Below are 27792 nucleotides of genomic sequence, written 5' to 3'. Positions count from 1 at the left end.
TACTTTCTTTCCTTAAGCCAAGAACTTTCACCTTTCCACTTTAATGAAGCACTTTGCAGCTTCTCTTTGGCATACCCAAATTGCCAGTATCACTACTGCCATGCATTGGGGCAAGAATTATTATTAATAAGGGGTACTTGAACACAAGCACTGTGATATCGTCCCAGTGGATCTGACAACCCAGATGGCTACTACGTGACTGTCAGGTAGGGGATACGGCACGGATACACTGGACAAAGGGAGGATTCACCACACAGGCAGGAGGGAGCCAGGCCGTGCAAGATTTCATGAAACTACTCCCGACAGTGTGCAATTTAAAACATATGAGGTTTTATTTCTGGAATTGTCCATTTAATATTTTCTGACTGCAGTTGACTGCGGGTAACTAAAACCATGTGAGGTGAAACCGAGGATAAACAGGATGACATGGCTGGCTCTGTATCCTCACCCAAATCTCATCTCAAACTGTAATCCCCCTAATCCCCATGTGTTGAGAGAGGGACCTGGTGGGAGGTGATTGGATCATGGGAGTGGTTTCCCCCATGCTGTTCTCCCCATAGCAAGTGAGTTCTCACGAGATCTGATGCTTTTATAAGTATTTGACAATTCCTGTTTCACACACACTTCTCTCCCCTGTTGCCTTGTCAGGAAGGTGCCTGCTTCCTCTTCTGCCATGATTAGAAGCTTCCTGAGGCCTTCCCAGCCATGCAGAACTGTGAGTCAATTAAACCTCTTTCGTTTATAAATTACCCAGTTTCCAGGAAGTTCTTTATAGCAGTGTGAAAATGGACTAATACAGGGAGACTCTTGCATCCTCAAAGTTTTAAGCCTATTCCTCATTAAAGCCATGTATTAATAGGCTTTGGGAAATAAAGGACAAAGGATCTGTGTCCATAGTTGGCACAAAACTTTATGAAGTAAGGACAGCAATTGCAGATGAGATAGTACAGGGGAACTGAGAGATGGAACCAGAACAGAAATCAGAGTAAGACGTGACTGGGGCTACCAGAAAAGTTAACGGCCTCTCCAGAAGTCATCAGAATACTCTGAAGGATGCTGTACTTCCTATAATTACACGAAATAGGACACTGATATTTATACATTAAAATAAAGAGTAACCCTAGAAGATTTAGAGACAAATATGTTACATATTTTCATACTTTTATGTAGGATTCTACGTTGTTCCTTAAATATTTAGGATTTAGGTAAATATACTTTCTTTTTAATGGTTTCATTGGATGGTTGACAGTTGAGGATATTGGTAGTGAGGGCTGAGAAACCCTAATTTACTAACCTGAATGAGAAATGGCCTCTACAGCTGGGCGCGGTGGCTCACGCCTGTAATCCCAGCACTTTGGGAGGCCGAGGTGGGCGGATCACGAGGTCAAGAAATCAAGACCATCCTGGCTAACACGGTGAAACCCCGTCTTTACTAAAAAAAATACAAAAAATTAGCCAGGCATGGTGGCGGGCGCCTGTAGTCCCAGCTACTTGGGAGGCTGAGGCAGGAGAATGGCATGAACCCAGGAAGCGGAGCTTGCAGTGAGCCAAGATTGCGCCACTGCACTCCAGCCTGGGCGACAAAGCGAGACTCTGTCTCAAAAAAAAAAAAAAAGAAGAGAAATGGCCTCTAAAGAGGTCATTTAGCTCTTGCAAATGTCTCTGTATATACAGGCTTGTCCAACACAGACCTATAGACTGTCCAAGACAATCACAGTCTTTCTTTAGTCTGATATCTGATCTACAATGATAACATAGTCAACCAGGATACTTTTATAAGAAGTTTTAAATGCTGGGGGAAAATCACTAAGTAGATTCATCAGAGAAAACACATCTGGGAAAATTTTTTACATGTGATTTGAATCAGATCAGTGTTGGGGTACAATGACTTATAGGGTAATAAATGACAGACATTAGGAAATCAATAAGACATTTTAGGGACTGCTCTGAAACCCAGGGACTCCACATCAAGCCAATAATTGAAGTTGACAGAAAAAAATCTCAGTTCAATTCCTGATTTTCTATATCAATGGAGAGGGATGATATGGCTAATCCACTGCAGCTAAGAATCCATTACTGAGTCTGCTTAAATTGTTACTTCCTCTTTCAAGGGCGTTTGGGCATGAAATGGCAGGATATATGTTAAATTGTTGATATGCTACAGTTTCCAGAACCAATAGCATGAGAAGTCCTGAAGGTTACTGCAGTCTGTGTGGCAGGTGTATCCAAAAGGCATATTCAGCTGTGACTCAGCTCTGAGACCCTTTCATTGGTGGCAGCAGAAACTGACAAGGAGGCTGGAAAGACCAGCCTATCGTATTCCCCTACACAACCTCTGAGCTAAATCCCTCCCTGGACCCTTCCACTCCCCACCTCACATGTATGCTGCAAAGTGTGTTGTGAACCAGAGAATGCTTCTATCACCATTTGGTGCCACTGAATCTTGCTTTATAGTATCAGGAAACACTGGAGGCACCTGGGATGTTACTCATCTGGGACAGTGTGGGATGCCTGGGAGACCCTTTGTGACTCAGTGTTAAATAGCAAATAAGGCACTGAGACCTTTAGTGACCTCGATGTACTGGAGATAAACTGATCCATTGTGTCATTGTGAAAAGCCTTCGATGATATATTACCTTGGAGAGTGGTTTTAAAAGACAAACCTTTGATCTTGCTGAAAGATGGACTCAGCATGTTTGCTCTAATGACTAAGTGAAGTAAGTTGCTATATACTTTGTTGTGTAAGTTGAAGCAGTCAGTAGAACGGATTAAATGCAAGAGCTTTGGAGCAAGCAAGATCTGGGTTTGAATCCTGATTCTGGGACTTGATAACTGATCTAGGGCAAATAACCAATGATCACTTTATAGGATTCAGATGATTAAATGAGATCATGTATATGAAGTGGTTAGCATAGAATGAGCATTTGATAGCTAAAAGCAAGTCTAATTAGTAAATATCAGTAACCAGCAGCTAATAATAGAGGCTATAACTGCAAAGGTTTATACCTTTATAAAGGTTACTCTATAAGGTAATAAGCTTTTGTTTAATTTACACAATAATTTAGACTTTTACTCTAAAACTTGGCTTTCATATATGAGTATTTTTGATGTCTGAAGTTAAGCATGTAGTATACATATCCTAGAATATGTTATAAGAATATTCCTTTGGTTGCTCTTCAAAGCTAAAAATTTCTTTTTTTTTTTTTTGAGACAGAGTTTTACTCTGTCGCCCAGGCTGGAGTGCAGTGGCGCGATCTCAGCTCACTGCAGCCCCGCCTCCTGGGTTCAAGCGATTCTTCTGCCTCAGCCTCCCAAGTAGCTGGGAGCCTCCCAAGCACGCCACCACGCCCACCTAATTTTTGTATTTTTAGTACAGACGAGATTTCACCATATTGGCCAGGCTGGTCTCGAACTCCTGACCTCATGATCTGCCCACCTCAGCCTCCCAAAGTGCTGGGATTACAGGCGTGAGCCACCACACCCAGCCAAAAAAATTCTTAAACTAGTTGTTTTTGTTTTTGCTTTTGAGACAGTGTCTGGCTCTGTCACCCAGGCTGGAGTGCAGTTGCACGATCTTGGCTCACTGCAACCTCTGCCTCCTGGGCTCAAACCATCCTCCCACCTCAGCCTCCCGAGTAGCTGGGACCACAGGCATGCACCACCATGTCCAGCCGATTTTTTTTCTGTATTTTTTGTAGAGATGGGATTTCACCATGTTGGCTAGGCTAGTCTTGAAATCCTGGGCTCAAGTGATCCACCCACCTCTGCCTGCAAGCTGAGATTACAGGCGTGAGCCACCGTGCCCAGCCTTTGACTAGTTGCTTTGACACATCAGTTAACTCAAAGGTTTTTTTGGACATACTTGTTCTTGTGTAGAGATGAAACCACTGGATTAGGCAGTGTTTCTGGTATTGGTAGTAGATTCTCAGAAATTTAGATAAACCTTTTCATTAAGTCTTGCCAGGTAACTGACTTAATAGGAAGGGTTGAGGCTGCCACGTAAGGGTGGTAAGCTAACTGGTGCAGTGATGCTGGGATGAAATGTCTGCCTTTAACTCACTCACTTAGACCTTAAACCAACTGAGCAAAATAGCCCAAAGCAGCTTATGTAAACAACCTACAAATATTTACTGGGTTCTAGGCCTGAGATAAAAGACAATATAAATTAGGTCCTTGTCACCAAACTCAGCACAAAGCCACAGAGAGTGGCTAGGGGCACCATAGTGCTGCATCACATAGCATAGAGGTGCTAGTCATTCTCAGCTTCCTTCTGATCACTACACACTTTTAAACATTAGACCTTTTGGTGGCATACAAATTAAAACACTAAAGCAAGATGAATGTAATTACAAAGCAGACTCTACTATTGGGTAACAGTGTGTGTGACGTCTATAATATAAAGGTCTCTGTAGGTGGCATTTCAAGTGGCTGCTTTTTAACATAGTGTTGCTTTTTTGAGCAGAATTGTGGGCTGTCCTGACCACACTTTCTTATAACCTCATGAGGCAGGATCTCTCCTACTCCATGAAACAGGAGAACATTCTTTGGTGCCAGCTTGAATTTACATTCTCATATGCGGCAATTTGAGCCCCACTCTACCTTGTATTATCACCCAGACCAGTCAGCTCAACATTCTATCCAATAGATTCCCTTGAGACAGGATGTGTAATCAATTGTAGAACCAATACATTTCACTCTTTGGGCAAAATCTGTTAGCATACCAGGTAGCTCCAAATACTCCACTATTTGAGGACTTCACATCTAACCGGAGTAGTCAGGAGCAGGGAATTGGGTGGGAACTGATGTCAGAGACAGCATCTTGAAGAAATGGCCCTTCAAGGATGAGTAAGATTTAAATTTGTAGATGCAAAAATGGTGGCTATTCTAGATGAAAATAATATCATTTGTTTCATTTTGTAGCATAGTTTACCCTTCCAATTTTCCAAGTTTCTTTTCAACTTCACTTCTTGGAGTGCAATCTCCATGAAAATTCAACTTGTCATATCAACTTACTTTTTGAAACGCTGTACAATCTCCGAGATTCATCTAAATTTACCCTGCTTACCCAAACCAGATGGCACAAGTTTCTATAATGTTAGATCACTAAAGGTATTTCCGTTCCCTCCTTTCACCTGACAGGATAACAGGTCTCCCACATGCTATTGGGCTAATACCCGCAAGAGTTCAACCCTACCCTCCCAATTTTGATTTCTAGCTTTCCCTTTTATCCAGCGAATCCCCGTCAGAATACAGAAGCCAGCCCCCACCCCGCCCGCCGTCCCCCCGACGATCTTCAGTCTCACCTTACCTAAACCCTTTCCCTCCCCTAAGCCCTCCCTTGCTTTGACACCCTATTCTTGGTTCTCCTTCTCTCCAGATCATTCCTTCTCAGGCCCCTTTTCCTCTGGCCCTTAAGTGTTCCCCACAGGGCTCCGACTTTGACCCTAATATTTCTCATGTCACATACTTACACGGGGGAACTGCCTGCGGGTTCTTAGAACTGCAGAATACCTTATTTGAGGTAAGCAAGTCCCATAACGGACTATCACTAGCTCAGAGGCATTTTTCTGCCTTGAATAAAATCAGCCCGCAGGCACAAAAAAATGGGGAAAACTTCGTTAGGGAAACTTCCAGCTACCTTATCTGCTCAGGAGGTAGGGATCCTAACAGGTAAACCTTGTCAGGAGTCTCCATTGAAACCTCCGGGTTTTTGTTTTGTTCTGAATAGGAGCACGTGCCTTGAAAAGACGAGCACCCCTTGAGCTTGTTTACTGAGACAGCCTTTTTACCCGAATCCACCTTGGACTGGAAGCGCCACGTGGGCTGGACTACAAGCACCCAGTCCACGGAACAGCCCAGGCACCAGCCAGGCCCCGCCCTGGGCGGTTTTGGGGCCGTTGTCGCGTGCCAGCTGCTTCGGGAGTTGAGGTCCCGGGGGAGGGGGCAGGAAAAGCGTGACGGCGCGGCGCCCTCGGCTGGGAGAGCAGGAAACTGGGCACCAGCCGGCCCTGCTGAGAGGTGCCGCACTCAGGATAACTCCATCTCAAGGGGCAGACACGCCTTACACACTTAGGGCGGGACACGGGCGTTCCTTCCCGGCTCCACCCAAGCCCGTAGAGAACGTAAACACCCTCTCCGCCCAGAGGCCCCGGGACCGGGGTCGGGATGCTTGGGCCGCGCAGCCGCAGTGTGGAGGCTCGGGTCCCGCCCTTACGTCACGTGGAGCCCCGCCCTTAGGTGGAGCGGCGGGAGCGCGCAAGGCTCTGTCACGCAGGCGCGTTCGCGCGGCGTAGGTGGTGCTAGAGGCGACCCGCGGGATTGTAGGGCGACGGCGCTGCCGCCATTTTGTGGGGTGTTTGTCGCAGCGGCCGAGGAGGGAAGACGGCAGTTCGGCGACATTTCTCGGCCGAAGGGCCATTTGCTTTTGCGGAGGTAGGGTTGCAGATGGTGTGTGCTGGGCCAGGCGGCTGTCGGTCTTTAAAAGGTCTCCGAGCCAGGTGTCGGAGAAACGACCGCGTTAGGGGCCTGGGCTTCTGGAGCTGAGTTGGGAGTTCTGCGGGGCGCTGCTCGGCTGGTGCACGCCGGAAGCACCGAAAGTTGCTCGGGCGTCGCGGTTCTGCAGCTGACCCTTCTCTCAGGGCCCTGGCCGCTCGCGTCGCGGCTCCGGAGGCCGTGGGCTCGCCGTCCCCTGCTGGCTGGCGAGCGCGACTCTTGGTTAACCCTGTCGGGACCTCTTTAGGCGGCGGGCGCTAGGACCTGTCGGGAGACCCTTCGAGAGCCGTGTCCGGCTTTCGTGCTGTCGGAGATCAAGTCTTCTCCTGGATTCCTGGCCGGGGCCGTTTGTAGCGTTTCGGGGGTTTTCCAGAGTCAAGCATTTGCCCCTGTCTTGAGTGCGCCAAAGGCACTGGCCGGGTGCCCAGGAGCCGGGAGGTGGGGACCGGGCGTCCGTGCAAATCCAGGTGGCTGAGGGCAGTAGCTGCTTGTGAGAGGTGGAAATTTGCGGAGGCTGGTCCTCTGTACTATGCTGAACACAACATTGTTGCAGCGAACCTGCATTTCTGGTAGTTTTGCGTCTTATTATCCCTGGTTGCCTAAATAGCCCAGATACGCTTTATCCGATCCTTAGGAAACCGCCCCGCAAACTGAACTCGCCAGCCACTTTGTCTTGCTTCATAGCTGTCCTGTGCGATTGTGCTTTTTACACACCCCTACAGGCTTGTAACCCATTAAATGCAGTCCTCTTGGAGCCATCCAATCCTAAACTTATAACCTATTTCGATGTTTTTAAGCCATGTACATAGCGTAAAGTTGTCAAGAACTACAGGATCTTAAGGGCAGTAGCGATGGCTCCACATACGAGATCCATTGTGTCATTATTTTTTGAAAGATACCTAGTTATTCTAGCATGTAGGATCCTTTATTAATTAGAGGCAGTGTCATGATTCTAGATAGCTTTTCTTTTTTATGTGTGCGAAGGAACCTTACCACATAGAACGTGGGTCGGGTGATCTTTGTGCCTCCAGATAAAATATTTTTGAACATTGCAGGGTGAGTGGAGGAGGTCAGAGGCTGGGACTAACAGCTGAATTAAATTTGAAGTAGTGAACTTGAGAAGAATTTTGGACTCTCACAAGGGAGTTCGTTCTTATTTTAATGTTTGCATATTAACTGATAATTTCAGAATTCTGTTTTGCTGGAGGTTAGCTGGTTGCGGCAGACTTACAGTAGAAGAGGAAAAAACAAAACTGAAGAAGACACATAAGTCTTGAAAAAACTTCATAATAATGGAGGGTCATAATAATAACCCTCGGTCATCAGATGTGATTTTGCTTGCTATGATTTAAAAATCCTTAACCAAGCCGAGTTCCTGATGTGGTTAAAATACAACTTTGGTATTTGACGGAACGCTTCAGAAGAATTGCACTTGAAATATACATTTTTTTTTTTTTTTTTTTTTTTGAGACGGTCTCACTGTCGCCCATACTGGTATGCAATGGCGTGATCATGGCTCACTGCAGCCTTGACTTCCTTGGGCTCCAGTGATTCTCCCCAGTAGCTGGGACTACAAGGCTCAAGTCACCATGTGCGGCTAATTTTTTGTATTTTTTTGTGAAGGCAGGGTTTCGCCGTGTTGCCCAGGCCAGTCTCGAATTCCTGGGCTCAAGGGATGAGGCGCCACTGCGTCCAGCCATAAATTTTTCTTGATAGCTCTAATGAAAGTTTGTGTTTTGGCCTTTTGCCTCAAGTAAATTTGTGCTGTTATTCATGTCATGTTCCCATGTGGAAGTGACTCCATTTGTATCAAACCGGACTGAGACGCTAACAAGAGTTTTAGAATTGCTGTTTGACCTGATCAGTGCCTTCTCTTCCTCTGTAAAGTAAGCTAAGAGCCACATTAGAAGGATGCTTGATGAGTATAGGATTAGAATCAGCAAGAGAGTTAATTAAAATATCTGACTATCTGGTGGCAATCAGACTCTGATGGCGTGACACATACTTTCTTGTGGAATACCTCCCAGAAGAATTGAAGCTGCCTCACTTCAAAACCTTTAATCCATTTAAAATCATTTAGATTTCTACTTGCATTTGTTTGCTTATTATGTCATTTGGGCAAGCTAAATGAGGTTAACTAAGTGGGTTTTACTCCATTTTAGCTTTTTTCAGGTCCTTGCTGAATTGTGAAATCTTCTCTTTTTACCATTTAAACTCACCCTGTTTAGCAGAGTTTGGACCTGACTCTTAGAACTTAACTGCTTTGGAAAATAATTAAGATGGGGAGAGACAGATAGGGGTTATATTGTTTGAGCACAGATGCCGAGCCTGGAAGGAACCCAGGTGATGTATTGGAGGTTGTAAATAGAGTCAGATGAAAGTTTGCTTTCATTGTGACCATGCTTCAGTGTGCGTCCTTGTAGGTGGAGTTCTTTTTCAGAGTTACTCCAGATTTACTACAAAGAGATTTTAAGGTTAAGAATAACTGCTGGGGCCGGGCGCGGTGGCTCACGCTTGTAATCCCAGCACTTTGGGAGGCCGAGGCGGGCGGATCACGAGGTCGGGAGATCGAGACCACGGTGAAACCCCGTCTCTACTAAAAATACAAAAAATTAGCCGGGCGTGGTGGCGGGCGCCTGTAGTCCCAGCTACTCGGAGAGGCTGAGGCACGAGAATGGCATGAACCCGGGAGGCGGAGCTTGCAGTGAGCTGAGATTGCGCCACTGCACTCCAGCCTGGGCGATAGAGCGAGACTCCGTCTCAAAAAAAAAAAAAACAACAAAGAATAACTGCTGGATAAGAAAATGAACTTGTTGGATAGAGCAAATGAGTTCATAAAATCACATAAACATTAAAAAAAATTTTTTTGTAGAGACGGTTTCACTATGTGTAGCCCAGGCTGGTGTCAGACTCCTGGGCTTGGCCTCCCAAAGTTCTGGGATTATAGGCCTGAGCCACCGCACCCGGCCTAAAATCACCTATTTATATCTCTTCAGTTTCTCTGTTGAATATTGTGTTCTATCCACACAGAACTAATATTCTCAAAGCTTAGAGTCATTCCGAGATTCAGAGAAAAGAACTATGGAGAATTTGAGAAAAAGAAGCTTCATCATTGAATAACTCTTTACCGTTAAAACAAAGTCACCTCCCATATTTAGTATCCCTAAGTGTTTTTGTCTCGCACTTCAGTTATTTGTATTACAGTACTTTGCCAAAGCTGCATAACACTGTGATATTATTTCTCCTTAAATCAGCTCACATTTTAATGTTAACATTTTTAAAAGAAAATATGTCAATAACTTAATTGGAAAATCACTAATAAGTAGAAAGTAACAAAATAAAACAAGATAAGTAAAAACGATATTAATTTTTAGCTAAATACTCTTGTCTGCTGGAAACACTAGGCCTGAACCTTTTTATTTGGCCCCCCCTTTTTTTTTTTTTTAATTTTTAAAAAGGCAGTTAGTAAGTGTTAGTTGAAGACAAGCACCAAGCTGAGAATTTGTCCTGGATGTAATCAGAATTCAAAAAAAATGTCTTAAGGTATCAGTATTACCCACAATTTAATACTAGATTTCTATGCCTCTTAGCAGTCATCTGACATACTGGTGCCTTGGGAAGCATTACCACCTAAAAAGATTTTGGAGCCTGTAAGACCCTGTGTATTGGGTTTTGATACTTAAATAATATTAATATATAATAATTAACTATCACACATCTATAACCTCCACAATTCCCTTTTCATTTCTATCAACAGATGCGGCATTCCAAAAGAACTCACTGTCCTGATTGGGATAGCAGAGAAAGCTGGGGACATGAAAGCTACCGTGGAAGTCACAAGCGGAAGAGGAGATCTCATAGTAGCACACAAGAGAACAGGCATTGTAAACCACATCACCAGTTTAAAGAATCTGATTGGTAAATTAACTCTTGAACTAGTAGCATTTTAGCTCTTAATAGTTTTAAATGATTTGTCATTTGCTTGTATAGCTTTCATCTGTCAAATTGTTTTATAATTCAGTCAACAAATATTCATTTAGAAAATATTTGAGTACTTATTTTAGACTAGACTATAGGTGCTGAGGCTACAGCTGTGAATAAAACAAAGTTCTTATCCTTATGTATGTCTGTCTGCCTGGAAGTGGTAGGAGACAGTTGATCAGTAAGTGAATGTAAAATGTACTAAATAACATGGTGACTCCCAACTGCCAGTAACGTGATTAGGGAGATGACACACAAAAAGTTAAGTGGTAGTGATAGAATGCCCAATGAGTACCTTTAACTTCTATGTAGGAGGGAGACGGGTATGTTGTAGTGCTCATTGTTTCAGAAATAAGATAGGGTTTGATAGGGGAGCAGTTATTCCAACAGAGAAAAGCAGCATGTATTATTAGTCACTTACACCATGTTGTACAGGTTATATTTGTAGATGAGGCCAAGGGATATGTTTGTTTGGGATTTTTAGAAGCTGGCTTTATTTAGGAACTATTCTTTTGCATAGGTAGTAGCTAGTAATTTGGGAAATGGCCTCAATAAAGACTTGCCACAGCATGTGTCCTGTTTTATTGTATTCTTACCAGTGTAAAATTTGGAGGTAATATACTTACATAGAATTAAAGGAATCTTAAAGTTCTAAATGATTAAAGAAAGGCTAGGTAAGTTTTCACTCTTGAATTAATTTCCCTTTTTCGTTTGTTTTGCTGGTTCTGTTTTCTTGTTTTGTGCAGATGTTCCATTGGGACTGTTTACAGATTGCTTTCTAAATTAGCCAGCTGGGGTTACTTTAAAAAACAGTATGTAATTTCTTTCCTTCTCCACGTTAACAGACTTGTTCTGTCAAACTGAGCTTATTTGTAGTCAGTGCAGACAAATCATGCTTCGTATACATTGTTATATAGGGGGAAGGGGGAAGGTTTATGACAGGATTTCAAAGACCAGAGATAATTAATAATGTACAGTACACTAAAGAAAACTGTCTGTACCCCACTATTAATAAATACAAAAAACCCTAAGGCTTAATTAACATCATAGTACTGGTTATTCATAGGATAATTATACATTGTATATATACAAAGGAAGTGATAAGAGTGATGAACAGTTCATTTGTGCTCATAGTTAACTACATAAACATGATACTGCGTCCAGTTAACCACCAGGCCAATGCCTTCTTTGACATTTGTACCAGGTGTGTTTGGTGGTCAACGTTGACCATAATCCAGAATATTCTAATTTTTGAAGATCAAAAACTTTTGAGTGTTTTTATAAAATAACAAAAAACTGAAAAATGCAGAAAAGTATAAAGATGGTAATCTCTGTAGGAAATTAGTCCCCATTATTTAGCTGTAAAATTATAATTAAAAAAATCTTTGTGTCTAAATCTTTGCCACTGATTATTTCCTGAAAATACACTCCAGGAAGAAGCATTTTTAAGTTAAAGAGTGTAAACTCTTAAAAATTTCTTGCTACAGGTTCATATTTCTTTTTCTAGAGAGTTTGCCAAATTATACAACGTGCTCCTTCATGCTCTCACCAATCTTGGCTGTTTTGAAAGGCCAAGAATAATGTTTTGATTAAACTGAATTTTTAAATTTCTAACGAATTTGTCCGCTGTCATATATTTATTGATCATTTGAACATCTTTTTATTCTTAGCCTATTTATTAAAGTATTTTTTTATTGATTTAGAAGAGCTTTTTATGACATTTTAACCATTTGTCATATATATATATTGCATAGTGTCTTTTCTGTATGATTTGTCTTTTGGAGGCAGCCTGTGAATTGGTCTCCCTGTCTACAGGCTTAGTTAATCCATTCTGCATTAGAAAGACTGATGTGGCTGTAAACCCTACCTTTATAGATTGTGGTCGGAAGCCTGTAACATAAAGTATCAAGTCTTAAACTAGTGATTCTCCAACTTTAGTGTGAATAAGAATCACCTTGGAGGTATATTGACCAGATTTAGAGTCAGTGAGTATGACCTAAGGCCCAGGATTACCATTTTTAATAAGAACTCCATATTTGATACTGTTGATAAATAGACCGTCATTTGAGAAAGACTCTTCAGCCTAGCACGCAGGGTTTTTAACGATGCTATTCTCAGCTTACTTATTTGTCTACAGTCCCCTGTGTGAAAGTTACTCTTGCTGGGATTGTCTTTTTCCTGAGTAATGCGTAGACAAATCCATCTCTAAGCCATTGTGGCTAAAAGTGCCATATGAATTTAAGATGGTAATATGCCATTCTTCTCCCCTGGAATTTCTTCTGTATTCTACTTTGTCCAAATCCTGGCTTCCCTTTAAGATGCAACTCTTATTTCCATCTTTTTTGTAATTATTCTCTGACCATTTTAAACAGATTTTTTTCCCCATCTCTGACTCTAAGCACTCATGTGCTGTAACTTTTTAGAATTTCCCACATTGTTGGATTTTGTTTCATTTTTATGTGAGTAATCTCAAATTGTTCATTATTTGTTGGCAGGGACTTTGCCTTATATAATTTTTTTTTAATCTCCCACAGGACCTGTGTGGATGTAAAAACGAATGCCCTTACCCTCATCCGTCTTGGCTATTTGAAAGGCTATAGTGAAATATTCACTGGGCATTCAGTGGATATTTTAAAAAATTAAATCAGTCTGTTCATCCTGTCTACCCTGTCCATAGCCTGTGTAATTCCATAGACTTTGTTTATATAATCTCTCAGCCTTGGTCATTGACCATTATCTGTTGAAGAGACTCTCATCCTTTTCGTTTGTCCTCATGGTGTTCACTCCATGTTTTGTTACTCTCTACGTTGTTTATGGCTTAGCAGCTCTGATTCCATGCAGTATTCCCGCTAAAGATTGTTAGTGCTAGTTTTTTCTAATAGAAGGATTTTGGACTTTTACGGGAAGGATGCCCTTAAGAGTATGGTCACGTCTAGCTTATTGTATTGGTGGTCTCTCCCTGACAGTTCCAAGCCAACTGATCAGATCTCTAACCTAGACTACCCACGGTCTTACCCAAATATCCTGAGTTGTTTCTCCAATAAATACAACTTAAAGCTGATGCTAGGGAAAGAGAACCGGGTTTCTGTATCTCCCCAGCCTAGATTTGATGCTAGCCCTATTGGGTAGTAGTTGTAAAGATGCTTCTATTTCTGCCTAAACCAGCCCCCTGGGAAAAAGAATGACAGCGTATTCTGGGGAAAGGAAAGGGGTTGGTGAGGGCGATCTAGTCAACATCCGTCACTCCATTGCTTGTTAGGATTATTTTAGCCGATTTGTCTGACTGGGCAGGTGTCCCCTCTCTCCCTCAGTGCTCCATGTGCATCCCTCTTGAAGCTTCGCACTCTGTTGAAGAGGACACTCATCCCAGGTAGAGAGGGGGACGGGAAACTGGGCCAATTGAATCTATGTCCTTTTCTTTCCATCAGATCAAGGCCACTTAACTGGGGTCCATTGACATCCTGAGGTCCATGACCTCTGAAATTCCTTGCCAAGTTTTGTTTACGTGTTTCTTAGGGCAGAGAGTCCATGGCTTTCAGCAGATTTTCAAAGGGATCTGTAGATTAAAGCACTATGGCACTAGATGATGGTGTTTTCTGTTGTTTCTTAGGTATTTCTCAAACAGGAATGACAGGAAATTAGAAATGCAAAGGGAAGTAGGGTGGTGGAACTACTGTAATACTAAACTACAGGATCCCTTTCTTATTTTAGGAGGATATATTTTAGATGCCTTTGGCACATGAGGCAGTCCTCAAAAGCTATGTTGTCTATTTCTCAGACGAATAACAAGGCTAGAAATGCAAAGAATAGAGGAGACATGATAGATGATGTGTGTAATAAAATTGGTCTGTATAACAGTGGTTTGAAAATATTTTAGTTTTTGTCACTAATGTGTTATACAACCTTGGCAAGTCATTTTTCTTCTAGGGATCTTAATGTAGTCGTCGGTAAAATGAAAGGGCTGGAATACATTTAAGGCTCCTTATAGCTCTAATATACCTTTCATGAAGGAATTCTCTCTGTGCCAGGGATATCTAAAATGCTCTTACATTAAAAGAGAAAGGAATCCTTTTTGCCTGCCTCTGACTGTACCTCTGTGAGACACTAAGACAGCTTAGATACAGGTGCAGAAGGTAAAGGAACACTTAATCAAGTAAACACTAGACATGAATTAATGATTTGACTCAAGCTTTATTCCTTGGTGTGAAGTGCTTGACAGCAATCTCTGTAATGGGCCCATTTGCTTGTTTGTTAAAGTAAAATTATTTCTTAAGCTTTATGAGATAAATATAAATGCTAATTCATCTGTTTGAATTTTTTTCTTATTGAGTTAGCTGTTTAAAAATTTTTGAGAAAAACGTTTTGTTTGAACCACATTATTGCAGAATGAAGAGAATAATTGGAAATCTTTTAATGTGTTTGCAGTCATTATTTAGAAGCAAGGTCCTTGAATGAGCGGGATTATCGGGACCGGAGATACGTTGACGAATACAGGAATGACTACTGTGAAGGATATGTTCCTAGACATTATCACAGAGACATTGAAAGCGGTTATCGAATCCACTGCAGTAAATCTTCAGTCCGCAGCAGGAGAAGCAGTCCTAAAAGGAAGCGCAATAGACACTGTTCAAGTCATCAGTCACGTTCGGTATGATTGGTTTTGTTTTTAATTTGAGTGGCGTTTTATTTGTGTGTACTCTTAATGAGCTGATAAGTTTCTAATTTTATATATATATATAAAATACTATTTGGATCTATTATAATTGTATTTATATTACTTAAATCCTTAAAGGAAACCTCCAAATTCTTGTAGCTGATCTGTATATTTATTAGCTAGCCCTCATTTGCCCACATTTCCTCATACTCTGCAGACCAGATAATGAGTTTATTGATTTTAATAATAAAAATATTTTTGTATTTGTAACATATTCTTATGAAAAAATCATGCACCCATATCTTTTCTTTCATCTTAAGCATTTTCTTTTTTCTTAGAAACCCTTTATCTGGTACTTGAAAATAAACGTGAAACATTGCACTGGTGGATACCTAAATGTTACTAACCTGCATAGAGCGTAGTTCCGTAGTACGGTGCATCATTGTCTGCGATGAATTCTTTTGAAGTTGTGAAAATGGGTGCTGAATGGGAAACATCCAAAAAGTCTGCCCCCACCACCCCCCCCTTTTTTTTTTAACACTCAGACATCTTCACCTGCTTGAACAGTAAACGTTGAATTAGTTTCTCCCCAAGTTTTCTTCAGTAAAACCAGTTTTTATTAGATTGAACATTGAAATTAACTAGCTTTTATTTTCCCCTTTTATTTTAATCATGTATATTTTAAAATATTGTTAAATTAGAATAATTTCAAATAGTCTTGACATTTTAAAACATTTTTTTGACAAACTAGACATCTCAATTCACAGCATATGCTATTTATAGCAAGAGATAAGTAAATCATGACATTGCATTCTTTAAATTTCAGACTTCAAGTAAATCAGTATTTTAAAGAGACAATTGTGTTGTTTTTTTCTATTGCCACTTTAAGTATCTTATCTGAAAATCTGTTCCTTGCCATGTTTTTCTTCTGTAACATAAACTGTGCCCTGTGAATTTCTGGGGACTGAATTTGAAATTGCTCCTGCCAACTGTTCGTGGCCTGGTGCTTATCTGAATGCCTGAATATCTCCCCGCTGAATGAATTGCGTATTCTGCCCTGAATTCACTCTGATATATTGATTGGCTGGACGATCTTGGTGCTGCCCACTTGCCGTTCCAGAAGAGCCACCGAAGGAAAAGATCCAGGAGTATAGAGGATGATGAGGAGGGTCACCTGATCTGTCAAAGTGGAGACGTTCTAAGAGCAAGATGTATAGAATATTTTTCAACACTTTTTAAACTTTGCAGAAAGAATAATCTTTTTAAGAATAGTTTGTCAGCGGGGGGCTAAAGAACTCTTCATTGCTTTTTTATTTTGTTTTTTGTGGGTTTGTTTGTTCTTTTGTATTTCTTCTTTTCTGTAGAATTTAAATATTTCTATTCTAAAGTTCCAAAATAATCAGTGGAATTTGAGATTAGAGCAAGAAAGATAGCTCTATCTAATTGTTTTTGTAGCAGCTGAAACTAAAATAATTTGAGTGCTGAAACCTTAGTTATGCTTTGATAGAGATCATTTGAAAATATTCCACACTTAAGCATTCATTGTTTGAATAACTAGACAATTTGTACTCAGGTACTTACACCTCTTTTTCCCTCCTCACTTTAGATGAAATCGTGGACACTTTGGGTGAAGGAGCCTTTGGCAAAGTTGTAGAGTGCATTGATCATGGCATGTAAGTTTGTTTTTTTGCTTTTCGAACATTCTGATATTTTTGGTGGGGAAAGATTCATAATTTAGATGAAATTTTACTTATTTATTTATCTGAGATAGGGCCTCTGTTGCCCAGGCTTGAGTGCAGTGGTGCTATCTTGTCTCACTGCAACTGCCGCCTCCCGGCTTCAAGTGATTCTCCTGCTTCAGCCCCTCGAGTAGCTGGGATTACAGGCACCCGCCACCACACCTAGCTAGTTTTTCTGTTTTTAGTAGAGATGGGGTTTCACCATGTTGGCCTGGCTGGTCTCGAACTCCTGACCTCAAGTGATCTGCCCGCCTCAGTTTCCCAAAACGTTGGGATTACAAGCCTGAGCCACCGTGCCTGGCCAAGATGGAATAGATTTTAAATGGTAGCCACGTGTTTTGGGGGGTACATTACTCACCAAAATTTCTTGAACTGTGTATGATTTATTTACCATGAATGTGGATCTTAAGAATGCTGACTGCCGGGCACAGTGGCTCACTCCTGTAATCGCAGCACTTTGGGAGGCCAAGGCAGGCGGATCACCTGAGGTTGGGAGTTCGAGACTAGCCTGACCAACATGGAGAAATACATTCTCTACTAAAAATACAAAATTAGCCGGGTGTGGTGGCGCATGTCTATAATCCCAGCTACTTGGGAGGCTGAGGCAGGAGAATCACTTGAACCCGGGAGGGGAGGGAGGTGGAGGTTGCGGTGAGCCAAGATTGTGCCATTGCACTTCAGCCTGGGCAACGAGTGAAAATCCATCTCAAAAATAAAAAAAAGAATGATGACAAATTTCAACAGTGGGAAATCATTGAAATTAAAGTGGATGTTCAAGTGAAGGAATTTCCTAGAACTCCAGAACTGAGGCCCTTGACCCTGTATACAAGATTTGGCAATTTCGGATTACAGAGGCAATAAAGCATGTCTAATCTTAAATGTTAAGAGTTAGCTTCCTAAACTATAAAGAAATTTTATTATCTAGGGCCTAGAGAATAAAGTTTGTGATTTGACCCTTTCTGCCTCATTTTACTGTTTTCCTCTAGGGCCCCTATTTTGTGGCTTGAAAACTTTTGTAAGTGAAGCTCTTAGAACTTTCGCGAAACTGCACATTTCTAAAATGACAAAATTTTTTATCATAAATTATTTGGGAAGGATGTAATTTCCAACCTGTTGTAAATATTAATATTAAAAAATAAAACTTACCTCTCTCTAAATGCATTTCAGGGAATCTAAATACCATAGCAGCTTGATACCTACCATCATCCATAAACAAACTCTTCTTGAATACTTAGAAATGTTTTATTACTGAATTTATTGTCATTTCACTTTCCATAAATACTATCCTAAATTATCCCCACATTTTGCTTTTCTGCAACAAATATGTGAACGTAAATTGAACTTTAAAGTATTCTGAAATATTTTCAGACTTACAGAAAAATTGATCAAATAGTTCAAAGATTCCCATATATTCCAAATGTTAACCCATTTTCCAAATGTTAACATTTTATAAGATTTACTTTATCATTATACATACATATGTTTTCAAATTTTGCCAACTGATCTGCAGACTTTATTCAGATTTCACCAGTCATCCCATTAATGTCCTTTTAGAATTTCTTGAAAGTCTAAGTCTTGGTGTATATAATGAAATGTATCTTAAATTTTTTTTTTTTTTAAATGAGATGGAGTCTCACTGTGTTGCTCTGGCTGGTGTGGAACTCCTGGCCTAAAGTGATCCTTCTGCCTCAGCCTCCCGTAGTGCTGGGATTACAGGTGTGAGCCTGTAGTCACGTGTGGCACACACCTGTACCACATCTGGCCTGGAATGTTTCCTTTATTGGGGCAGTTGAGGCCTCTAAAAGAATGAGTACATGTGGCCATAGATAAATATCTGACTGTTTAGCATTGTCTGTTTTCTTTTTTCGTTTTTATGGATACAAGCACTGAGAAAACTTTCTGGTCATATAATTAAATAGATAGGAGTAGAAGCTTTGTCACAGTAATCTTATTAGAGTTCTTTCAAGTCTTGAGGTATATGCCAAACATTAAAAAATTTTTTTAGTGACTTATCAGTTCACATTCATTGTTGAAAGCAATGAATTGGAAACCCACTGGATGTGGAAAAAGGTTTTGTATCCAGCCATTAGAATACGTGTTTGTTTGCCCCAAATGTTTTTTATAGCCTAGGGCATACATCTTGTTACACTAGTAAGAGATGGTTATGGTTTTGTAAAGTGGAAGGGTCATGGTGAAAAAGAAGGCTTGAATGCTGGCTCATCTGTAGGTAGATTAGGTTTAAAAAGGAAGATAAAAAGAAATTGAAGATTTGAAACATTCATGCTCTATATGTTTTAGGAAGCATTCTGACAGATGCCCCAGTCTACAGCCCACTGCCCTCCCCTGTAGCTGTTTCTGTAAACTGGCATCAGTGCATCTGCTAAGGGTTTTCTGGGCTTCATTACTTAGAGTTGGGGTCTCCTTTACCTGTATGTTTCCCTCCCAATCTGACAAACTCCCAGCTATCTTTCAGGACTCAGTTATGTGGCACCTCTTCTGTGAAGAAGTCTAAGTTGTTTTTGTGTCTGTCTTTTCCAGTAGACTTTGAAGTACGTAGGGACACACCCCGTCTTTTAATCACTAATATCTATGCACTGCCTGGCACAGAGTAGGCCTAGCCTGGTAAATGAATGAATGCTTTCAACAGTAGCATGGCCTATTTTTGGTTTACATTTGTATGTATCTTTTAAAACTGTTGTTGTATAAAATGTAATTAAATTTAAAATTCTGGGAGCAAACGTTAATACTCATAAGTATTAAGAGAATTATCACTTCATATAAAGTATTTTATCAAAATGTTTGGAGAAGATGTTATATGGAATCTGCTATATGTTCTGAAAGATTATGTTAAATGGCATAGAGGAATTGGTAATTAAGATTATGCTTTAGAGCATAACATGGCTTCAACTCACTCTTGTACATTTATCATTTTTATCTTAATTTTATTTTTCAGGGATGGCATGCATGTAGCAGTGAAAATCGTAAAAAATGTAGGCCGTTACCGTGAAGCAGCTCGTTCAGAAATCCAAGTATTAGAGCACTTAAATAGTACTGATCCCAATAGTGTCTTGTAAGTATAACTTTAACCTAGGAGCCATCATATTACATGAAATATTCAGATTTCTGTAAACTGAATTATTATTTTGCTCTGTTTTAGCCGATGTGTCCAGATGCTAGAATGGTTTGATCATCATGGTCATGTTTGTATTGTATTTGAACTGCTGGGACTTAGTACTTATGATTTCATTAAAGAAAACAGCTTTCTGCCATTTCAAATCGACCACATCAGGCAGATGGCATATCAGATCTGCCAGTCAATAAATTGTAAGTACACTTGATAAATAATTTTATTTGTTTATTTATTTATTTATTTATTTATTTTGAGACGGAGCCTCGCTCTGTCACCCAGGCTGGAGTGCAGTGGCACTCTTGGGTCACTGCAAGCTCAGCCTCCCGGGTTCACGCCATTCTCCTGCCTCAGCCTCCTGAGTAGCTGGGACTACAGGCGCCCACCACCACGCCCAGCTAATTTTTTGTATTTTTAGTAGAGACGGGATTTCACAGTGTTAGCCAGTATGGTCTCGATCTCCTGACCTCGTGATCTGCCCCCCTCGGCCTCCCAAAGTGCTAGGGTTACAGGCGTGAGCCACCGTGCCCAGTGATAAATCTTTATTTTTAAATATTTTTTATGTTTGTACCTCCTTAACAATTAAGATAAATCTTTAAGCACCAGAAAACTTGTTTTTATTATACAAGCTATATATTCAAATGTTGTCACTAAAAAGCAGGCATTTTACAAGTGAAGATGAAACGTCTCTTGACCGCTGTATCCTTTGCCAGTCCTCCTTTCCCTGCTAGTACAAATCAAGTTTGTAAGTGGAACTAATAATGTGTTTTTGTTCTCTTGTAGTTTTACATCATAATAGATTAACCCATACAGATCTGAAGCCTGAAAATATTTTATTTGTGAAGTCTGACTATGTAGTCAAATATAATTCTAAAATGGTAAGTTAAAGACTTGTTTTAATTTTGGGGGTTGTCTTTAAAATTAATTTAACGTGATGATCTTTGGATGAGGAATTTCACCTCTGAGCCTTATTGTATCCTGATGTTTAGCCAAAAAGAAGTAATCCTTCTTTGCCTTTCTCATGAGCTTACTTTGACAATCAAGAAGATAATTCATGTGCTGGCCTTTTGAGTAGTGCTATAAAATACATCTATTGAATTTCATATTTACTCAACTGTATCTCTCTAGAAACGTGATGAACGCACACTGAAAAACACAGATATCAAAGTTGTTGACTTTGGAAGTGCAACGTATGATGATGAACATCACAGTACTTTGGTATCTACCCGGCACTACAGAGCTCCTGAGGTCATTTTGGGTCAGTAGACACCAGGCTTTCTGATATTATAATTGAATAAGAGATTTTTGTTCTTTACAGCTTTATTGGTGGGGTGGAGAAGGATGATCTTCTTAGCAGGATTCAGGAAACGTTTTCTATTTTCATAAAAAATGTGTGGACATTGCTATAAATACTTTTCCTGAGTGGTAAACATGTGATACTGTCTGCGAAAGATATTCCAGGTGGTGGTTATTTTTGAACAAGTAAATCTTAAATGATCATAAGAGAACAGGCTGTGTTAGCTAAATGCGTCAAAGAAACGTGATTTTGAAGTTATATGAGTACCTATTTTCATGCCATCACAAAAGCACATGGCTGGTAAAAATACTGAGGAAACTGGTTGGCAGATGTCTAGATACAGGATGGATAAAGGTCAAGAGAAGAAAGAGGGGCTTCTCCAAGAGGAGAGCTCCTGTGATAACCCTTGATGTGAGAAAGTCTGGAAAAGAAAATGAGTTAAGGTGCAGAGTTTTCAAATAAGAAGGGACTTATTAAGGGAGTGTTCTGCCTCAACATTTATAGATCAGGTCGTGTTAATAAATCAGGGAAGTCAGAGATTGGCTTGGGAGCTTGGAGACATTGGGAAACATTCAGATCAGGCATATTAAGAGAGTTGAATGTGCCGGGCGCGGTGGCTCACGCTTGTAATCCCAGCACTTTGGGAGGCCGAGGCGGGCGGATCACGAGGTCAGGAGATCGAGACCACGGTGAAACCCCGTCTCTACTAAAAATACAAAAAATTAGCCGGGCGTGGTGGCGGGCGCCTGTAGTCCCAGCTACTCGGACAGGCTGAGGCAGGAGAATGGCGTGAACCCGGGAGGCAGAGCTTGCAGTGAGCTGAGACTGCGCCACTGCACTCCAGCCTGGGCGACAGAGCGAGACTCCGTCTCAAGAGAAAAAAAGAGTTGAATGTAATAAGCTGATTACTTAGCCTAAAGTTAGGTCCAACGGAGGTTAGATTGTAAAGCATTTTTGTGGAATCGTATTTTAATACTTTTTACTTTTTTTGTGTGTCCAACAGGACTTGGTAGTTCAGAATAGGAGTGTAAAAGCAAACTCATGATATTTACCTAGAGTAGAGTAGTAAAGTGGTGAGGAAATCAAGAATGCTGTGCAGCTCTTGCCCACAGAACTTCCCTTGATGATGGAAATGTTCCATTTCAGCACTGTCCCATATGGTAGCCGCTAGTCACTGTACGTGACTGACTACCTTGTAGTGGGGCCAGTGTGACTGAGGAGAACTGAGTTTTGAATTTACATTAATTTAAATTTCAGATTTAAACAGCCACATGTGGCTAGTGGTTACCATATTACCATATTGAACAAGCACAGCTCTAGAGCTTGTCTTTTAAATGCATAATAATAGGGTTTCTGCTTAGTACAAATTGAAAGGAGCTACTGTATAAAGGTAAAATAAAGCAATATGGGAAGAGATAGTGGACAGAGAGGTATTTTCAGAGATTAGAAGGCAATAGATTCCTCATTTTAAGAATCAGATTTTTCCCCAAATATTTGGCATTTTTTCTTTGTTACTGGTATATGAAACAGTGGTGCATCGTACAGTATGCTATCCTAGATTGAGTAAAATATAGTATATAGTAACCCTTTTTTTTTTTTTTTTGAGATGGAGTTTCACTTTGTCACCCAGGCTGGAGTGCAGTGGCACCATCTCAGCTCACTGCAACCTCCACCTCCCAGGTTCTTGCGATTCTCCTACCTCAGCCTCCTGAATAGCTGGGATTACAGGTGCCCACCACCACACCCGGCTAATTTTTATAGTTTTTAGTAGAGATGGGGTTTCACCATGTTAGCCAGGCTGGTCTCAAACTCCTGACCTCAGGTGATCCTCCTGCCTCGGCCTCCCAAAGTGCTTGGATTACAGGCGTGAGCCACCGCGCCTGGCCAAGGATTTTTTTTTTTTTTTTTTATAACAGAGACAGGGCCTTGCCATGTTGCACAGGCTGGTCTCCAACTCCTGGGCGCAAGTGATCCGCCTGCCTTGGCCTCACAAAGTGCTGGGATTGTAGGCGTGAGCCACTGCACCCACCAGAATATGGTCAATCTTGTTAATAATAAAGTTCCAAATGTGGCCAAGCAAGGGATAGTACAAATCTGAAATTGGAGTCACTGGCCTTGAGGAGAAAGAATGAGGAGATTGGGAGAATAGAAAGGTCCTTTGTTTGTGGAGTGAGGGCGAAGGCATGATTCAGTTGGAGAGGAAAATGTAGTCAGGTGCTAGAGTTGAAGTGGGTGGTTGGCCTCATGTTGGGTATAAAAGCTAACTCATCCAAGAATGAGATGATTTAGAATGGTGGACGGCAGAAGATGACAGTCACCTGCGAAAAGACTAAATTGGGAGATAGGCATGGTTGAAAAATAAAACTTTTTTTTTTTTTTTTGAGACGCAGTCTTGCAGTGTCGCCCAGGCTGGAGTGCAGTGGCACGATCTCAGCTCACTGCAACTTCTGCCTCCCGGGTTCAAGCAATTCTCCTGCCTCAGTCTCCCAAGTAGCTGAGCTTACAGGTGCCCACCACCATACCCAGCTAATTTTTTGTATTTTTAGTAGAGATGGGGTTTCACCACGTTGGCCAGGCTGGTCTCCAACTCCTGACCTTGTGATTCGCCTGCCTTGGCCTCCCAAAGTGCTGGGATTACAGGTGTGAGCCACCGTGCCTGATCGAAAAATAAACCTTTTATGAGGTCCAGGCTCTAGCATTTACGGATTTTATGTGTGTTAATAGGTAAAAACCATGCTCCATTATTTATTTATTTATTTTTTTTGAGACAGTCTCTCACTCTGTTGCCTAGGCTGGAGTGCAGTGGTGCAATCTCAGCTGACTGCAGCCTCTGCCTCCCGGGTTCAAGCGATTCTCCTGTCTCAGCCTCCTGAATAGCTGGGATTCTACAGGTGCACACCACAACGCCCAGCTAATTTTTATATGTATATATTTTTAAAATTTTTATTATTTTTTATTTTTATTTATTTATTTATTTATTCGAGATGGAGTTTTGCTTTTATTGCCCAGGCTAGAGTGCAGTGGCGCAATCTCGGCTCACTGCAACCTCTGCCTTATGGTTTCAAGCCGTTCTCCTGCCTCACCCTCCCAAGTCGCTGGGATTACAGGCGCCTGCCACCATGCCCAGCTAATTTTTTTGTATTTTTAGTAGAGACGGGGTTTCACCATGTTGGTCAGACTGGTCTCGAACTGCCGACCTCGTGATCCACCCTCCTCGGTCTCCCAAAGTGCTGGAATTACAGGCATGAGCCACCGCACCTGGCCCATGCTCTGTTATCCATTTGTTCAAATGATGGACACTGGAGCGGGCGGTTAACAAAAATGACTTAAGTCATTATATATTGACTTGAATATATTTCTTCTTTTATCTTTAACTCCAGTGATAATGAAAGTAATGGAAATGTCTTTGAATATAGATTTTATACTTTTTTTTTTTTACTAAATATTTGATCTTTGAAATATTAAAATATCTGTGTGGTTGGTTCTTTCTCCTTCCCAGTCAGTAGAGATTTAAGAAGGCTAGATGTTTTATTCTGATCTGAATAATACTGTCATTGAGAATTCTGAAGGAGAAAGTGTATAAAATCATGTATAGACAGCCCTGATGTTTATATATAGATCCCTCTCTGAGCTCCAATATGTCTGTAATTTCTGCTTATAGGTGAAACTGCTTATAATTCCCATTATATTTTTTATACAATTTGTGCAAAATGGTAATATTTCTCTTAATGAAAGAAGTAAACTCATGCATCAAGTTGATGATAATTGATAAGGGATTAGTAATTTCATCCTGAGGATAATTATAAACCTATATTTGTGCTAATAAAATATAAAAATTCTTGGACTAACCGCGAACTGAGCATAATGATGCTTTCAACAGCAGCGCTCTCCCATTATATAAACAGTTCAGAGGCTATGGAATATTTGCACAAATTGGTTGTATACTTGGAAAATGGTAGCCCCCTTTTATTTTACATAACATGCACCCCTCTCTAGTTAAAATACCGTGTCTTGATGTGAGCATATGGACTATGCAGTGTGTTGAATAACATTTGCTGTAAAACTAGAAATATAAACCCTGAATTTGGTGTCATATTCTCCCAAATGGGTTCTGTAAAGGGAGCACTCATATAGAGAAGGATTTAATGTACTGTCAATTAAAAGTTGTTGCATAGTAAAATGTTTCTCTTTGTCTTAATATAGCTTTAGGTTGGTCTCAGCCTTGTGATGTTTGGAGCATAGGTTGCATTCTTATTGAATATTACCTTGGTTTCACAGTCTTTCAGGTACGTGGCTAGTAAATTCCATTTAATAATTCATAACAAATTGTAAACGTTAAAGGTGTGCTAAAGTTTTGACTTCCATATTGGAAAATTGCCATACATCATTATTCTTGAGATTAAAACTTAGGCAAAATGGTCATTCTTTAAAACCACAGTTGAATGAAATGTTACTATGAGTGAGTGATCATAGTTAATTTTGCATGTGATTAGTGTTTGTAACACATGGTTCATGTATGGTTCATACTATCTCCTTTTTTAAATTGTAGAGCTCCTTCATAAATTTGCAGTAGTGTTAATGTGGCCAGTTTTCAGTTCTAGTTATGTTGACTATCAATATGGCCATGAACGAGTCACTTATTCCTTTTTATAAAAGAATTCAGGAACAACAAGGGATTGTATTTTACTCTTAAGTACTAAGCATCTATAATGTCTTAAGCGTTTCTAAGTATAAGTACATAAAGGTGAAGAGACAAGATCTTCCTCAAGTCATGCAAAAGACATTGGAAAACTATTGCAGTACAGTGTAGCATTTGCTGTGATAGAACCATGTAGAAAGTGTAGGCAGGGAGGGCCAGGCGCGGTGGCTCACACCTGTAATCCCAGCACTTTGGGAGGCCGAAGTGGGCGGATCACAAGGTCAGGATATCGAGACCATCCTGGCTAACATGGTGAAACCCCGTGTCTATTAAAAATATAAAAAATTAGCCGGGCGTGGTGGCGGGCGCCTGTAGTCCCAGCTACTCTGGAGGCTGAGGCAGGAGAATGGCATGAACCCAGGAGTCAGAGCTCGCAGTGAGCTGAGATCGCGCCACTGCACTCCAGCCTGGACAACAGGGTGAGACTCCGTCTTAAAAAAAAAAGAAAAAAAGAAAAAGAAAAAGTGTAGGTAGGGAGAACCCAGGAAAGGTTAATAATTACTTTCTTTAGAGAAGGCGTCACTGAGAACATAGGAAGAGGAGGAGGAGTTAGAAAACTGGAGTGCAATGGGCATATAAGGAAGAAGAAACAGTATCTGTAAATGCATAGAGGAGTAAAGGAATATATTCTACTCAGGGAAGAATAGCGTTGTCAGAGTGTCTTGTATAAATGGGAAAATTGTAATAGGCAAGGATCAATTCATAAAAGACCTCGCAAGGTATTGGTTTGATCCTAGAAGTCACTAGAAGTCAGTGGATTCCAAAAGTAGACTGGTCCAAAGTGAAAATGGTTGTCCAGGGTTGCCATTCTGACCCTTATTTAGAGATTATCCCTCCTTTTTTTTTTTTAAATGTCTCTTTTATGTAATGATAGTCATAGTTGTTGGTAGTTTGCTTTTAAAAATAAAAAGTCCTTAATTGGTAAAACAAAAAGTAGGAAACTCTACTTTCTTTTCCACTCTGTCCTTAAGTTGTACTTACATATGAAATCTAAATTTTTTTTTTTTCCCCTGAGATGGAGTCTCACTCTGTCACCCAGGCTGGAGTGCAGTGGCACAATGTCGGCTCACTGCAACCTCTGCCTCCCGGGTTCAAGTGATTCTCATGTCTCAGCCTCCCAAGTAGCTGGGACTACAGGCACGAGCCACCACACCCCACTAATTTTTTGTATTTTTAGTAGAGACAGGGTTTTGCTGTGTTGACCAGGCTGGTCTCGAACTCCTGACCTCAAGTGATCTGCCCTCCTCGGCCTCCCAAAGTGCTGGGATTACAGGTGTGAGCCACTGCACCCAGCCTGAAATTTAAATTCTTGAAAGCTTTAGGTGATGCAACCACTGAAGAACTTTAAGTAGGGTCATGGTATGATCAAGGTGTTGTGTTTGGGGAAGAGGGGCTGGAGATCCCAGCTAGTACTGTTGAGGTTGATTTGAAGTTAGAGCAGTGCAGGGGGCATGCAGCTATGATGGGCTCAGAGTCACTTAGGCGGCTATTGCAAAATGATGAATTCCCTGTTTGTGGGGCACCTCACCAGATTTCTGTTTCTGTCTAATCTGTAGAGATCCTGTTGAAAAGTACTCTGAGTTTATAGATAAGTTTGATGTCTTAGAATCATGGTTATCGATCAGTTCTGGGAGGTATTGTCTGGCTTTGCAGTGGTGAGCTGTAGGGTCAAGAAAAGTTAAGCAAAGTGAATGCTTTCTTCAATCTGACTGATATAAAATGGATGCTTCAGGTGATTTTGTGATTATAAATCACTTTGAGTTTTAAATGAAGTATATATTATTTGAGAGGTGGTTTATATTT

General features: G+C 40.8%; 1 protein-coding gene across 7 annotated transcripts in view; it reads left to right on the top strand.

Moving 5' to 3' along the window:
* The first annotated feature begins 2616 nt into the window (after positions 1 to 2616).
* The window catches only part of CLK4 (CDC like kinase 4), a 28715-nt gene continuing 3539 nt past the window's right edge, over positions 2617 to 27792 (top strand). Inside the window, exons 1-11 of one of the 7 annotated variants that reach the window (XM_058440202.1) lie at positions 10323 to 10410; positions 11220 to 11285; positions 13785 to 13843; positions 14899 to 15121; positions 16248 to 16338; positions 16734 to 16800; positions 19820 to 19936; positions 20024 to 20190; positions 20777 to 20871; positions 21122 to 21251; positions 25494 to 25576. In XM_058440202.1, the coding sequence (XP_058296185.1) occupies positions 13791 to 13843; positions 14899 to 15121; positions 16248 to 16338; positions 16734 to 16800; positions 19820 to 19936; positions 20024 to 20190; positions 20777 to 20871; positions 21122 to 21251; positions 25494 to 25576 (1026 nt within the window). In that variant the 5' untranslated portion in view covers positions 10323 to 10410; positions 11220 to 11285; positions 13785 to 13790. Of the gene's footprint in view, positions 2718 to 4742; positions 4846 to 6307; positions 6433 to 6908; positions 7062 to 10249; positions 10411 to 11219; positions 11286 to 13784; positions 13844 to 14898; positions 15122 to 16247; positions 16339 to 16733; positions 16801 to 19819; positions 19937 to 20023; positions 20191 to 20776; positions 20872 to 21121; positions 21252 to 25493; positions 25577 to 27792 lie in introns of those variants that run through there. The other 6 variants (XM_058440199.1, XM_058440201.1, XM_032158820.3 and 3 more) reach the window with 6 other exon arrangements.

Source organism: Hylobates moloch, unplaced genomic scaffold, assembly GCF_009828535.3.
Source record: "Hylobates moloch isolate HMO894 unplaced genomic scaffold, HMol_V3 SCAFFOLD_6, whole genome shotgun sequence".
NCBI lineage: Eukaryota > Metazoa > Chordata > Mammalia > Primates > Hylobatidae > Hylobates > Hylobates moloch.
Note: the sequence above shows the minus strand (reverse complement) of the source record. Positions and strands in the feature narration are given on the sequence as shown.